The following is a 17,023-nucleotide window of genomic DNA, read 5'->3' as shown; positions in this document are numbered from 1 at the left end:
TAAAGATGCATGGGCATATTTATAGTGCCGTAGCTAATTAAATGTTTCAGTTGAAATTTCGAAGTTCGTTAACCTTTATTTATTCTTTTCTACCTCCATTGCATACATGTATGTATTTATTTACACTGCAAGTGGGGAAGCACCCGGTGGCAGTGGTATATGCAATATTAACAATACACAATAAAATGATAAGCAATACACAATACAATTTTACAACACATATACAATTTTATACACAATACAATAAGAATACACAATACAATTTAACACAATAATAATGTTAATGTTGGCTGCCTTGTACTCATGAGAGAACGCCATTGGTCAATTATACACAAATAACATCAGAATGCGTAATATCGATTTTACATATCGTTATTGACATACATATCGATATGCATAGTCGTCTACGTTCTCGTTTTTTGTGAATCAAAAATTTTCATGTTCACGTCCTCTGCTTCTCGTTTTCATTCTGGTTCTCGTTCCCGGTTTATTGTGAACCAGCCTTTACGCTTGTTCCCTGCGAAAGCAAATGTATCATTTTTGTATGATATTTTAATACCAGTTTATTTATGTTTTAAAATAGGATTAATTAATTAATTATAATACTTTTGTAATTATATTTTTGTAACCAATCACAAGTCATAACAAATTCTATGCAGTGTTGATTCATCGCTTGCCTGTTAGCAGTTAGTTGTTTGAAATCCTTCTTATATGGTACACACTAGTAGTTGTCCATGTCTCTGTTAAATAGTGTCCATTATAAATAATGGAAAATGCCTTCGATCCGGATTTTTTATAAAAAAAAGTAACATGATGATACGCTTCATTTAGGCAGTGCTAATAGTTCAGAAGCTGTGTGAAGAAATGTATTACTTATAGTGCCATTAAAGGAATATCTAGTCTTAGTTGTAGCTGTTCAAAGAAAAAATACTTTCGTAAATATGACAAGAGTTATTTGGAACTTGGATTTACTTGGTGTGGCAATGAGAGTGAACTAAACTTCGGTGCGTTGTTTGTTACGAAGTGCTTTCAAACGAGTGTATGAAACCCGCGAAATTGAAACGGCACTTAGAGACGAAACACACAAGTGTACGAAGTAAACCTGTCGGATTTTAAAATAGGCGGAGTCTAAAATTTCTTATCGTCATCTGGAAAAACAAATATAAAAAAAATTGATACAGAAACATGATCGATTTTCAACAAGTAAAGATGCAATTTGGCACTTTCTATTATTGGTGTACGACGTACAGTACGTCCCCATTTCAATGTGCAGACTGGGTGTCGATACTTTGGTCCTCTGTTATGAATTCGGGTGGTCCCTGGCTAGGTTACAGACTCGGCGCCAGATATGCAGAGAAAAGATGATTAGAAACGCCACGTTCATAGTGATTTAAATCCCTCTTTTGTTGCTAAGAGTAGAATGGGAAGTGGGTAGACGGGTAGGGTAAGAATTTTCATAAAATATTAGTACTGGGAGAAAAAGTGAAAGGCGATTGCCATGTGTCATTTCCAAACTCTGAGATTTTCAGCTATAGTGTGATACGCAATTCGTTTGAATTTTATTTTTCTTCTGTCTTTTTTTGAAGGACCACAAGGGCAGAACTCGGGGACCACAGGTGGTTCGCGGACCATTGTTTGACAAACGCTGTTCTAAACCATTCCTGCTCGCGGTATGGGAACAAAGATTTTCACGATTCACTATGTTTAGAATACAATTCACACCAAAAAATGTCATATTGCAATGTTTTGGTAAAATCTTTATATTTCATTAAAAAATCTTCATATTTTTTCACTATTCCACCCTCCCTCCGTTAATATTTCTATAAATACCACTAAACCGCGCTTTTCAAACATTATAAAGAGGCAAAAGAGATGTTTTCCTGGAAACATTTGAAAAACGTAAGCCATAAATTTCACCAACTCTCCTGGATTCTTAACGCAAATAAAATCTACAAATTCCACATTAGCGTTACTGAACTGTAGTGTCAGTGAATTAGAGAAGCCAAAACAAAAGTGGCTCCTATTGCATCTTTGCTCATTCTTTCGAATCCAATAGAAGTCTTCATTGCTTCCATGTCTATATTGTATAAAAAGTTACACGTAAATTAATGTTTTAAAGGGGTTTAAAATTTCAATTTTGCTATCGACTTAATTTCCCCTCTTTTTACAAAATCATAGGTTGTTTCATTGTAAACGGTTGAGAAGCTTTTATCATCCAGTCTGCTGTCAAAAAATTTGAAAGTTAGAATTTATAAAACAGTTATATTACCGGTTGTTCTTTATAGTTGTGAAACTTGGACTCTCACTTTGAGAGAGGAACATAGGTTAAGGGTGTTTGAGAATAAGGTACTTAGGAAAATATTTGGGGCTAAGAGGGTTGAAGTTAAGGAGAATGGAGAAAGTTACACAACGCAGAACTGCACGCATTGTATTCTTCACCTGACATAACAAGGAACATTAAATCCAGACGTTTGAGATGGGCAGGGCATGTAGCACGAATGGGCGAATCCAGAAATGCATATAGAGTATTAGTTGGGAGGCCGGAGGGAAAAAGACCTTTAGGGAGGCCGAGACGTAGATGGGAAGATAATATTAAAATGGATTTGAGGCAGGTGGGATATGATGATAGAGAATGGATTAATCTTGCTCAGGATAGGGATTATGTGAGGGCGGCAATGAACCTCCGGGTTCCTTAAAAGCCAGTAAGTAAGTAATGAATAATATTAGCAAAGAGAAGGTGTAATCATTTGCAAGAAAATATAATAAAATAGTTATTTATCTTGTAGTGTAACCAGTTTTGAGACTAGCCAATATCAAAACAATTTTTTTTTCAATGTGAAAGAAATTAAGTTACCTAGGTCTTGCATTCAGGTAAAGGTGTGACGATGCTGAAAAATTGTTTAATTTTACAAATATATTGTATTTAATTTGGTTCATATTAAATATAGACAAAACTATTAATCTATAAAGCATTGTTCTGTAAAGATTGATGTAAACGTGCTCCAAATCATAGGAACGAAGAAATTTTAGCACTGAAATATTTATTTTATATATTAGAAACATTAAATCCAGACGTTCGAGGTGGGCAGGGTATGTAGCACGTATGGGCGAATCTAGAAATTCATATAGAGTGTTAGTTGGGAGGCCGGAGGAAAAAAGACCTTTAGGGAGGCCGAGACGTAGATGGAAAGATAATATTAAAATGGATTTGAGGGAGATGGGATATGATGAAAGAGAATGGAATAATCTTTCTCAGGATAGGGACCAATGGCGGGCTTATGTGAGGGCGGCAATGAACATCCGGGTTCCTTAAAAACAAGTAAGTAAGTATTTTCATATTTTGCCAAAATAAATTACATATTTTGCCAACATTTTCTTCTTATTTTGCCGGTCTCTACTCATAGCTCTTAAGGGAACCATGTAGTGATTAGGGTTCAAAGTTCGATTTTTTATTTCGAGTTTTAAAAAAGTACAAAACTTGCTCTTTAAAGCAATATAAATATGGGGGGGGGTATTTCTGCAGATAAGCCCTTTAAATGGGCTCTTTAAATTTGGCGGTGCATGTAATTCGTACATCCTTCTTTTTTAAATGTAGTTTTTCATAAGTTGACATTTTTCATACTTAAGTGCATTTTTCTCTGAAACTACTGAATAAATTTACATGAAATTTTGACAGTGTTTTCTGCAGTCTGTGTTCTACATAGTAGACCTATGAGTTTAAGAATATCACACACAAAACACGAGAAAAAATATACATTGAAAAAATTGCAAAAAAAATGTGAAACAAAGTTCAATATTTTTATGTTTCACTAGGGGTGAAATATTTAACTAAATTATTAGATAACTTAAAAAATACAAGGTATATGAGTAAAGATTGTAGCAAGTAATGTGAACCTGAAGAATTAGGTACACTTAGCAAAGTGGGAAAACAGGTTATCAGTTAGGGCCTTTCTTTTGCACTTGGATACGGAACTAATTAGTTGTCTTTTATATCACTGAATTCAGAATGATTGATGTATAAGCATGGAAATTTTTATTCCACCCTGAGCACTATTTTTATTTATTGTTTTTATTTTATTGGCTTATTTTACGACGCTGTATCAACATCTAGGTTATTTAGCGTCTGAATGAAATGAAGGTAATAATGCCGGTGAAATGAGTCCGGGGTCCAGCACCGAAAGTTACCCAGCATTTGCTCGTATTGGGTTGAGGGGAAACCCCGGAAAAAACCTCTACCAGGAAACTTGCCCCGACCGGGATTCGAACCCGGGCCACCTGGTTTCGCGGCCAGACGCGCTGACCGCTACTCCACAGGTGTGGGTTCCTTAATCTTAAAATATACGAAAACTTCGTTGCGTATGGCAAGCATACCAGATTGGAATAAGCCTATCATTATAGAAGTAATGCCTACGATTCAATTTTCACTCCAAATCAGTTACTGTTTAAGTGTTATTTCGTGGGATTGTAATGCATAGTACTCAACTGATGTCAGCTTCATCATTCATTGTTAACCACAAACTCTTCTCCTGGACACTGGGAACTCACACCTGCATTTAATTTCAAGGTTTCAGTGTAACTACGTCATTCCGTGACACAAATTACGCAGTTCTTTTTTCACTGTGATAATTAACTACAGTTTAATGTGAAACGATAATAGAATGGGAATTATACTGCTAGGAAGACCTTTATACTGGCTGTTAAGTAATATGTGGAAGACCTTTGGGGAATGGATAGAGAATCTAAAAACAAGCAAAACAGTCCCTGTGTAGCCTATATATGTAGTCAATTTCGCTTTATGTTTCTAATAACAAGTGTGCCCACTTCTCATTTTATGCGGTTTAGTTCCTACATTAGTGAGTCTTGTTTTTATTAAATCAGTACGTTATTTAAATATATTTTTGTAAAGTTTGAATCCATTCCATTAAAAATTGACTTACAACAATACAATGGTGTTCATTATTCTTATGCAGATGACACAGTTTTACTTTTTGGTGGAAAAACCTGGTATGATGCATATAACAATTCAAATAATGGACTTAAATTAATAAAAAAAAATCGTTTGACATAAATTATCTTTCTATCAACGAAAATAAAACCATAATTATTCCATTCTCATTATCTCGAAAATGTAACAAATCTCCTACATCTATATTAGTATTAAATTACATAATTCTGATTGTTGTCTTATGCAATGTAAATGTCCGATTATTAAGGAGTCCTCTGAAGTTAAGTATTTAGGCATAATTTTCGACAATCATTTAAAATGGAATCAACACATTAATTTGTAATAAATTACGTAAAATAATAGATTATTTTGTTTTATTGAGGAATTACTTGTCAATAAGTTTATTACATACAATATACTTAACTTTATTTCAATCGGTAATTATGTATGGAATTATAGGATGGGGTAGCTTATTTAAAACCAATTTTAAACCACTTTATTTATTACAGAAGAAAATAATTAAAATATATCTTCATAAATCTACTGATTTTTCCATCTCAAAAATTGTTTTTAAACTTTAATGTTCTTAAAACATGACAAATTTATTATATTGCATTAATAAAATGTATACATAAAAATCTAAATAATTTTAAATTGTATTCTCATAGTTATGAAACAAAAGGTATGAATTCTTTAAGATTGTATGAATCAAAATGCAACACAGCTGTAGTATTTAATCATAGTAGTAATTTAAGCCCACGAAAATATAACAAATTTATATTTAAATATCCTAATCGTGTCAATTCTAACAGTTCTACTATTAAATTAAAAAAAAAATTATATATGGATTTTATAAAAATTGAAAAATTGTAAATTTAAATTTATATATTCTTATTGTGTGGTTAGACATATGACAAATTGTATTATATACTTCTTAATTTCAATTCAATAATCCACCCCTGAGCAGGAGTTCTGCTCTTTCAGGGGTGAGCTTAAGTTTTTCTGGTTATATTTTATATTACAATTATTAGCAAAATAAATAAATAAATAAATAAATAAATAAATTCCTTGAATAAGAAGCGTTTGCAAAAAATTCAGGAAGACTTTTTTGATAGGTATAAAGTGAAATCTCTCTCTCTTTTATGAAGTTGCTGTTCAACAGTGTCAATATATACGCAATAGTATTTTCTAAACTCCGAACGCTATATAGCTAAGTGGGAGGAGAGATATGCAAAAGTTTAAATAGCAGTGCCAATGAATGCATGAGTCATCGTTCCTTCAGGCGAACCCATGACAGAAGCTCGAGGGACGGTGTTAAATAAACAAATTTGTGCGTTTTGCAGATGAATGAAACATATTATGGTAGTCATAAATACTTAAGTTTTAAAAATCTATACAGCGACAGACTTCATAATTCAGTTATTGGAAGTGCATATCTGAGATATTTAAGATAAAAAGAAGAGGACATCATCGAAGCTCGCACACTTTACTCTCAAACAATATGTTTAGAACATGGAATTATAATGAAGGGAATAGTAGAACAAAATAATATGTTGTTGGTGGGATGAAATTTTTACCGTTAGGGAAAAGGGGAAACCGGGATAAAACACTCAACCTCCCACAAGTATCACTGCAGTCAGTCCCAGAAACCGTGTTTGATTTCACGAAATGATAAGCTCTTGATCTAACACTCGAGTTGTGGCGTCAACGACACGCTAGGATTCACCACGCAACTTTTAAAGCAGCTGACAGCATGCAATCTTGACACTGGCCTGAATGATCTTGACAGGGTTATTAATGAAGAATGAAGCTGGTAGGAGTGCTAAATAATTTAACAAGCCAAACGTTCAAGAACAAGCCTGTGAAGCGACAGCATGTACGACTGGGAGAGAGAGCCGAATCAGACCCCAGTTGTGCTGTCCAATAATCCAGATAAAACGTTCAGTGGTTCATCTTCCTACAGCAAGGTAAGTGCTTGAAGAAGTCACTAGAGACTCATAAAATTGTTATTGACTACAATAGAGGTCGAAAAAACAGTTTGGGACCACTATTAAGAAAATTGAAAGTAGATCGTGTATCTTCGTACAACGTCGTTCAGCGCTGGCTTCGAATAGGTACAGATGATGAGTCATGATTTTCATACATGTTATGTTTTAGTTTTGTACTTTAACAGTCCTACAAAGAGAAACACCTTTTTTCACATTATATCATAACTAAGGTTCGTATATTCCCCGTATTTTACGGGATTAGGCTACACCTTATTATGAAGTTGTGTCCCGATAAACTTCTTCAGGGCGCATAATTATTGTCCGTATTTTGTGTATTTATGTTTAACATTCTTATTCTTGAGCTTAAAACATGTAATTGGCAAGAAATCGATAGCTATCGTTCATAAAATTGTCTTATCGATTAGCAGTATTGTCATGCTGCGAGAACAGTTCATAAAATTGTCTTATCGATTGGCAGTACTGTCATGTTGCGAGAACAGTTCATAAAATTGTCTTATCGATTGGCAGTGCTGTCATGTTGCGAGAACAGTTCATAAAATTGTCTTATCGATTGGCAGTACTGTCATGTTGCGAGAACGATTCATAAAATTGTCTTATCGATTGGCAGTGCTGTCATGTTGCGAGAACAGTTCATAAAATTGTCTTATCGATTGGCAGTGCTGTCATGTTGCGAGAACAGTTCATAAAATTGTCTTATCGATTGGCAGTGCTGTCATGTTGCGAGAACAATTCATAAAATTGTCTTATCGATTGGCAGTACTGTCATGTTGCGAGAACAGTTCATAAAATTGTCTTATCGATTGGCAGTGCTGTCATGTTGCGAGAACAGTTCATAAAATTGTCTTATCGATTGGCAGTGCTGTCATGTTGCGAGAACAGTTCATAAAATTTCTTATCGATTGGGAGTGCTGTCATGTTGCGAGAACAGTTCATAAAATTGTCTTATCGATTGGCAGTGCTGTCATGTTGCGAGAACAGTTCATAAAATGTCTTATCGATTGGGAGTGCTGTCATGTTGCGAGAACAGTTCATAAAATTGTCTTATCGATTGGCAGTGCTGTCATGTTGCGAGAAAAGTTCATAAAATTGTCTTATCGATTGGCAGTGCTGTCATGTTGCGAGAACAGTTCATAAAATTGTCTTATCGATTGGCAGTGCTGTCATGTTGCGAGAACAGTTCATAAAATTGTCTTATCGATTGGCAGTGCTGTCATGTTGCGAGAACAGTTCATAAAATTGTCTTATCGATTGGCAGTGCTGTCATGTTGCGAGAACAGTTCATAAAATTTCTTATCGATTGGGAGTGCTGTCATGTTGCGAGAACAGTTCATAAAATTGTCTTATCGATTGGCAGTGCTGTCATATTGCGAGAAAAGTTCATAAAATTGTCTTATCGATTGGCAGTGCTGTCATGTTGCGAGAACAGTTCATAAAATTTCTTATCGATTGGGAGTGCTGTCATGTTGCGAGAACAGTTCATAAAATTGTCTTATCGATTGGCAGTGCTGTCATGTTGCGAGAAAAGTTCATAAAATTGTCTTATCGATTGGCAGTGCTGTCATGTTGCGAGAACAGTTCATAAAATTGTCTTATCGATTGGCAGTGCTGTCATGTTGCGAGAACAGTTCATAAAATTTCTTATCGATTGGGAGTGCTGTCATGTTGCGAGAACAGTTCATAAAATTGTCTTATCGATTGGCAGTGCTGTCATGTTGCGAGAACAGTTCATAAAATTTCTTATCGATTGGGAGTGCTGTCATGTTGCGAGAACAGTTCATAAAATTGTCTTATCGATTGGCAGTGCTGTCATGTTGCGAGAACAGTTCATAAAATTGTCTTATCGATTGGCAGTGCTGTCATGTTGCGAGAAAAGTTCATAAAATTGTCTTATCGATTGGCAGTGCTGTCATGTTGCGAGAACAGTTCATAAAATTTCTTATCGATTGGGAGTGCTGTCATGTTGCGAGAACAATTCATAAAATTGTCTTATCGATTGGCAGTGCTGTCATGTTGCGAGAAAAGTTCATAAAATTGTCTTATCGATTGGCAGTGCTGTCATGTTGCGAGAACAATTCATAAAATTGTCTTATCGATTGGCAGTGCTGTCATGTTGCGAAAACAATTAATAAAATTGTCTTATCGATTGGCAGTACTGTCATGTTGCGAGAACAGTGCTACTAACGGACGTGATAATAACTATACTAGTACTGAAAGACTGTTTTTCCGGATAAACTCCTTATTGACAAACGAAAAGAATACGTTAAACTGTGAAAACTATGTTCATTGTTAAAGTGTTTACCAAAAAGGATTATGTGGAATTTCATCACTTTGTACAACATAATCATTCTTAACATTTAGACTATAATCCATCAGTCGATAGCTCGCCACTGTCCTCCGGAAGCACATCTCTGTTGCTTCATGAATTCCTGTTGACGTTGAAGGAGCAGAGATGAGCTTCTTCAGAACAGTGGTGGGCATCGACTGTTGTTGGATTATAAATGTAATGACAAAAGACACGAACAACTGCTGATAGCAGACAACGATCAATATTCGGAATCCGTACAAAAGTAGTTTATACACTGCCATGATTTTGTATAATGTTAATAACGTTTCTCAGTATTATTTAAAATTCGTAATAAAATTTGCACGAAAAGGTAGCATTGATTCAATACCAGAGCAGTGCTTTAATATCAGTGATGGCGGTATATCTGTAAAGTGCTGCAATGTTTATGATCGCAGACTTGGCATGAAATTGACTCGGCATCACGTCACGAACTTCAAGCCGACATCAGCTGATCTGGGTTACTTGGGGCTGGAACAACTGAAGCGTATTAAGAAATACATCAAAATTATCGTATATATTAAGTACATGCATAAGTTCATAGCGTTTTTGTCCGTCATCACAACACTGCGTTGTTAGGTAATTGTTTATCGTTTCTCATTTGTCATTTGGAGTACAATGCTTGTAAAAACGCCTTGAAGCTTGCGGGTTTGAAGAAAGTTTCTGCTATTTTTGGGCTAAAGAAGAAGAAGTAGAAGAAGATAGAGCACTCCAAAAATCTCTTTGGACGCTAAAATAATAAAATTGGATTCAGTTGGAAGGCTAAGCTGGTTTGATGATGTCCAAAATGATAAAGGAAATTGGGGTTAAAAGATGGAGATTGAAAGTATAGGATCGATCGGTTTGATTGAAAGGCTACCATTAGGGAGGCTAAGTTATACTAAAAGGGCCATAGTATCATAGAAGAAGAAGAAGAAGAAGAAGAAGACAAGAAGAAGAACAAGAAGATGGACTGTCAAGTGGAAAAAACTAACATTTCTGATTTATTTTTCTATTTGTGTTTAATGTAGGAGGAAAGGTAGTGGAGGCGGCTCGAAAAATGTGTGCCGTGTACGGGTAGAATGCCATCGGAGAAAGTACTGCAAGAAAGGTCAAGAACCATAGAGAAGAAAAATTAAGAAGTAGAGAGAGAGGAATATTATGAACTAGAGAGGAAGAAACATATTAGGAAGTCGGGAGAGAGAAAGATCAGGAAGGAGAGAGGAAGAATCTCAAGAAGGAGAGAGGAAAAAATATCAGAAACGAGAGAGGGAGAAAGATTAGGAAGTATACAGGAGAAAGATTAGAAAGTAAATAGGAAGAGAGATTAGGAAGGAGAGCGGGAGAGTGATCAGAAAATAGAGGGAGAAAGATCAGGATGTAGAGAGGGAGAAAGCTCAGGAAGTGGAGAGAGAGAGAAAGATCAGGATGTAGAGAGGGAGAAAGATCAGGAAGTAGAGAAAGAGAGGAAGTAGAGAAAGAGAGAAAGATCAGGAAGTAGAGAGGGATAAAGATCAAGAAGTGGAGAGGGAGAAAGATCAGGAAATAGAGAGGGAGAAAGATTAGGAAGTAGAGAGAGAGAGAGAAAGATCAATTAGAGAGGAAGAAAGATTAGACAGTAGGAGGGAAGAAAGATCAGGATGTATAGAGGGAGAAAGATCAGGAAGTAGAGAGGGAGAAAACTCAGGAAGTAGAGAGAGAGAAAGATCAGGAAGTAGAGAGGGAGAAAGATCAGGAAGTAGAGAGGGAGAAAACTCAGGAAGTAGAGAGAGAGAAAGATCAGGAAGTAGAGAGGGAGAAAGATCAGGAAGTAGAGAGGGAGAAAGATCAGGATGTAGAGAGTGAGAAAGATCAGGAAGTAGAGAGGGAGAAAGATCAGGATGTAGAGAGGGAGAAAGATCAGGATGTAGAGAGGGAGAAAAATCAGGAAGTAGAGAGGGAGAAAGATCAGGATGTAGAGAGGGAGAAAGATCAGGATGTTGAGAAGGAGAAAGATCAGGATGTAGAGAGAGAGAAAGATCAAATAGAGAGGAAGAAAGATTAGAGAAAAATCAGGACGTAGAGAAATATTAGGACCGAGAAAATGTAAACAATATGAAGAATAGAGAGGAAGATACTGGGAGTGGAAAAAGTAAAAGTATATAGAATAAAGAAAGATAAAATGAAATTAAGAGAACAATGAAAAGGACAGTAGAGAAGGAAAAGAAATATAAAGAGGAAGATGTTGGGAGAAAATGAGGACGAGGTGAGAGGAAATGATAAAAATGAGCGGAAGTGTTTTGAAGGAAGAGCTTGAGGAAGGTGCTCTCTGCGTGTGATACCAACAGGAATCACGAGCATGCGCGCCATGCCAAGTACCCAGTGCTTCCGATCACGATCGCTCTTCTATTACTTGGAAAGCAATTGGCTATGTAACGAAAGTGTGTAAGGGTCGCTTTTGTCTTGAAGTTCCTAACAGTAATGCTCCCGTTTCTCCTCCCACGTGCATCCGCCTTCAGGATTTCAATTAAAAATAATTCACGCAATTAAAGCTTGGGTTACGCAACCTAGTGTTTGTTCTGCAGATGTAGGCCATCTCTCTTCGCATCTTCACCCACCCACTGTTCAGTCAGGGTTCAGTGTTAACAACATGTCGGTTTCTCCTCCCTGTTTCGTTCTACCATTGCTCCATTTTCGTCATTTCATCATTTCGTACACTTGTAACGGTCTTGCTCTTCAAATGACCTATTAAACAACTCTACGTGAAATATGAATAGAGAGAAAGTGTTTTAAGGAAAAATGGACAGATAATTTAGATTCCAGATAAGTTATCTCTTGGATATAATTAGGTTAACATATATTTGTGCAACAAGTTTACCGTACATAGGGATTTAATTTGGGAAATTTCACATGACAAATGTTAAGGGAATAAAAATACGATTATTTAATGTTCTTAATACGTTTATAGAAATTATTGTAAATAAATATATTTCTAAAATAGATGCTGAATTTTGCCTTTTCTAACGTATGATCAATGTTATTCAATCTTTTATTATTTCTACCACAGCCCCATGAAATTCGATGTGTGAAAACCGATGTTAAATACAACATAAATAAAAAAGAAAGACTGTACAAGAAACAAACATAGAATGTCATCAAGTTACTTTTTATATATTGCTTTTATTTAATTAAGATGAAAGCGGTCTATAGTCCTCAGAAATGAAATTTTTATATGCAATAAAAGAATACTCACAATTCCATCTCATTATTAAATAATGAAGAAATAAAAAAAGAACTAGAACTTCAACCTGTCAATGAACCGATAATAAAATATAATATTCATTTATGAGACAAGTTCGTAAAAGTTCTCTTTTTGACACGAGTGTAAATTTTATGAAACTAGGCAAAGCTTCGTTTCACAAACTTTACGTGCCAAAAAGATTACTTCACGAATTTTCTACGATAGCTCAAATTTATATTAAATAAATATGTAAATATTGGAGAAGTTATAAAATCACAATGTCACGGCCATCTAAACTCAGAACCATTAAGAAGTAATCGTGCATGAAATGGCAGTCTATTTTATTCATGTTCAAGATTTCATGACCGTCTAAACCGGCCATATAATCAACAACAGTTGAAACAGTTGAACGATAGATCTTGTTACAATGAGCACTACATGTAACTTCAGAATAATAAGGGCTAAAATGTAGATATGAATGTTAAATTTGTTACTTATTTGTGTTACGTGTAATATTTAAGTATTACCACAGTTTAGTATATACAGTCACAAAGCTTGAGTTTTGAGGGTACTAGGAACAATAGACTGTGCAGGTACTATTTCGCATTGTCTGTAAATGTATTTAAATGTGAGCGTTCACAATAGTTAATTGTGAATGCTCACATTTAAATACATTTATTTTAACAATATTTCCGTTCTCATTCTCGTTGTCGTTTCCGTTCCCGGTTTATTGTGAACCAGCCTTTAACGGTGCTTCACCGAAGGAAAATTGTAATAAAAGTTCTTCTATATTTAACGTGTAGAATCACCTCTTAAATTTTTTAGACCTGTATATGAGACATTTATCATTGTACTTTAAGCTTATTTTCTTCCAAAACAACGTCAATACTTGTCTAAAAGGTTGTATTATTGTGCATGTAACTTGAAAACTTGCTCAGTTCGTAGATCGGTGGATAAAAAATCTAGAACAGTCCTTTCATAAAAATGGACTTAACGCGTTTTGGGATCACACTTTTCAATAAACAGTAGCATATGTCTGATCTTGATGTCCGAAATACGAGGAGGAAGAGCAGTTTCTTCCTTCAATCAGGATGACGGACGAGTAAAGAGGAAGAGGAAGGGAATCATAATGCCGGGGTTGTTGTAACTGGTTAAGCTCAATCAACAGACCCTGACAACCAGACGTAACGGTCTCCACTTCTTCCTTATAACCCTCATGTGATTCAGTATTCAAATCATCCGTGTGTGTTAGTAACATTATTCAACGCTCCAAAAATTCCAAACAATATTAACAGGGTCGTCCTCTGTGGTCTAGGGCAGCGTTTCTCAAACAAGTGGGGACCACGTTTTAAAGTTAGACCAGTTCCGCGGACCACCTTACTCTTGTTCCCTTCGAAAGCAAATTTATCATTTTTGTAGCATATTTAATACCAGTATACTTATATTTTAAAATATAATTAAGATTCGGTACTTTGGTCCTCTGTTATGAATTAGGGTGGTCCCTGGCTGGGTTACAGGCGAGGCGCCAGATGTGCAGGGAAAAGATGACGAGAAATACCAAGTTCATAGTGTTTTTAATCCCTCTTTTGTTACTGACAAGTGAGAGTAGTGTGGCAAGTCTATAGACAGGTAGGGTAATAAATTTCATAAAATGTCAGTACTGGGAGAAAAAGTGAAATTCGATTGCCATGTGTCATTTCCAAACTCTGAAATTTTAAGCTATAGTGCGATACGCAGTTCGTTTGAATTTTATTTTTTCTTCCGTCTTTTTTGAAGGACCACAAGGGCACACCTCGAGGACCACAGGTGGTCCGCGGACCATAGTTTGAGAAACGCTGGTCTAGGGGTTAGTATTCTACCGCTGGATTCGAATTTCAGGTGTTCGAATCCTGCCGAGGATTTTAAAGGGCGATAAAATATTTGATTTTCTCCAAGAGGAAAGTAGTCCTAAAGCTTGAGCTATGACATTCAATTTCTTTGCTGAATGACTTCTGCAGTTAAACGCATCGTTAAATAAGATATAGAGTGTGATCAAATGAAACCCACTCGAACTGATTTACAGTATGGTCCAGAATAAAGTATAGCGAAATTAAATAACATGTAATTTAATTCAGGAACATACTCGATTGGCATATCGATCATTGAAGTTACCATGGTGATGTGTGCATCCTACATTACATTCATCCGAAAACCAGATATTAGAAAGAAAATCTTCATTCCAGTACATATTATCAAGAGTCTGAGCACAATACAGACGTTTTCCACTTAAATCTCGTGCTTACCGAATAAGAGATTGTTAAAACATTTGAGACCATTTCTTTGAAAGCAGGTAGTGACTAATTTACAAGTTGGGAAAAACACCACCTCCCTAAATATCTGTTCCTGTTGCTGGCAGTGAAAGCATTCCTAACTACATACTGTGTAACGGTAAAGACGTGTAGTAATCTCCTGTGGAAAAAATACATACTAACATAACATACAGTACTTCATATTTAATTTTTGCAGCAAAGAAAAGAGAAAAGCTAGAAAAAGACAATCGGATAATCCGCAATTCGAATAATAGTGTGACGGTTAATCAGGGTTCTACTTTATTGTACGATTTAATTATGGATCTTTATGAAATTAATAAAATTCGCTTACTGCCTAGCACTATCTCAGCCACCTCGACCAATCAACTGCGTATGAAGGAAAATAAAGCTTTGCAAGGAATTCTTTTTCTGGAATAGAGAACATCATTTTGACTGTGTGTATTTAACAGTCTTGCTTAGCAACAATTGAATTAACATCTAACAATGCCGCTAATAATTTTTCTCTTTGAGCTGCAAAAGCAGAGTAGCCATATTTCGGTATAGGCCAGCTTTATTTTGGGCAATATTATATACGTTCAATTATTAACATAGGACATCAAAGCATGGCAGGTACAGAAAGATCAAAGTCTAAGGATACATGACATGAACGCAATAGATTTCCTTAGCAGTAGTCTTCACAGGCATTCCTTTGTGTGGGCAGGGATCGGATTTTCGGATACTGTAAGCTGGAGTTGTAGGGTTGCACTGGATACCGTCAATAAAAAAAGATGTTGGTCGCTCCTTTCAGTACTGTAGGCGTCAATAATTAGTCAGCTGTACAGAATCTGTGATGCTTTAAGAATCCGAATGAATTAAAGTCACAAGGTGATAAATCGGGACTGTAAGCTGAGTGGTCCAGAGTCTGCCGCTGTTAAGAATATTTGAAACACATATTGTTGATAACCTCTGGACGGATTTGGAACAACTCTAGCCATGTTAACAGGTAGCTGACATCTACATAATGTCAGTGTATAGAATCAAACTGTTTTCGATTGCTCTACACAAGGCAATTATCACGCTACATATCATGTGATATTTTGACAGCAGATCACGTGACACGAAGCAAACGAGTTTCATTTAATCATGACTGCTGCTGCTGCTACTGATACTACTGCCGCTACTACTATTACCACTACTTCGCTATGTTTTGTTGTTTAGTCAACTGTGCGAAAACAGGTCTGAACCTCACAAGTGATAATTACGAGGCGCATCCAGAAAGTAAATGTCCCTATGTTTTTAAAAAAAGAACACACACTTTCAGGAAAACATTTATTGGCAACAGGTACAGCAATGTTTCAGCTATTTTTCAACGTAGCCGCAATCAGAATTGAGACACTTGTCGTATCGTGGGATCAACTTTTGTATCCCTCTGTCGTAGAACTCTGCCTCCTGTGAATGGAACCAGAGTGTGACAGACGTCTTCAGCTCTTCGTCGTTGCCAAAACGCTCACCGGAGGACAGGAATTTCTTGAGGAGAGAGAGAGAGATAGAGAGAGAGGGAGGGAGAGAGAGAGGGACAGAGGAAGCGAGGGAGGGAGAGAGAGAGAGAGAGAGAGATGTTCGGCCCATAGACCTGACAGAGCTGCCGATGAATTTCAATTGGCGCAATGCTTTGAGCATTAAAGAACTTTATCACCGACCGAACCTCGCAGGCGGCGGGAGAAGGAATAAGAGCTTCCATTTCGGACAACTGCTGCCACGCTACTGGCACCAGGCGGGACCTGTCCAGCTGGCATATGATTGATACGTCATAGATCTGTTACGCATGCGCAATTGACACGGCTAATTACGTTTACTTTCAAGGGGAAAAAATCGGGAAACTTACTTTCTGGATGCGCCTCGTATCAACATGGCTCCATGTATGAGGCAAATAGGCCCTTTCCTCTTACTTTGCTATTTTCTGCTATAAATCTACATTCCGCATAATACATCAAAACGTTACGCTGTATGTGAGAACGTAGATTTGCCAGACAAAACCAGATAAAAACACAGTCGGCTTCCGTAACAGCTGTTGTGGATCAAGTTTAAAGCTTTCAAGGTAATAGTGACGACAGAACGAGGTTCCCAGGTGTTTACTCCGTGACGTAGACAGACACTTGTGTTATTTCTCATGGCAATGAAATATGAAGCCGTTATCGGCAGATAGTATACAGTAGCTGATCTGTTTATCTCTATCTCTAA

General features: G+C 36.3%; 2 protein-coding genes across 6 annotated transcripts in view; one reads left to right on the top strand and one right to left on the bottom strand.

Moving 5' to 3' along the window:
• LOC138702000 (ninjurin-2-like) overlaps positions 1-17,023 on the top strand; it is a 72,907-nt gene that overhangs the window by 8,205 nt on the left and 47,679 nt on the right. For 3 of the 5 annotated variants that reach the window (XM_069829461.1, XM_069829460.1, XM_069829462.1), the window contains exon 2: positions 6,735-6,912. The exons of the other annotated variants lie outside the window; for them this stretch is intronic. In XM_069829461.1, the coding sequence (XP_069685562.1) occupies positions 6,820-6,912 (93 nt within the window). In that variant the 5' untranslated portion in view covers positions 6,735-6,819. The remainder of the gene's footprint in view (positions 1-6,734; positions 6,913-17,023) is intronic. 5 annotated transcript variants of the gene reach the window in all.
• The window catches only part of LOC138701999 (GATA zinc finger domain-containing protein 14-like), a 146,615-nt gene that overhangs the window by 122,676 nt on the left and 6,916 nt on the right, over positions 1-17,023 (bottom strand). The window lies entirely within an intron of this gene.

The sequence above is a fragment of the Periplaneta americana genome, chromosome 6 (assembly GCF_040183065.1).
Source record: "Periplaneta americana isolate PAMFEO1 chromosome 6, P.americana_PAMFEO1_priV1, whole genome shotgun sequence".
NCBI lineage: Eukaryota > Metazoa > Arthropoda > Insecta > Blattodea > Blattidae > Periplaneta > Periplaneta americana.
The sequence above is the reverse complement of the archived record's forward strand: the minus strand, read 5'-3'. Positions and strand labels throughout refer to the sequence as shown.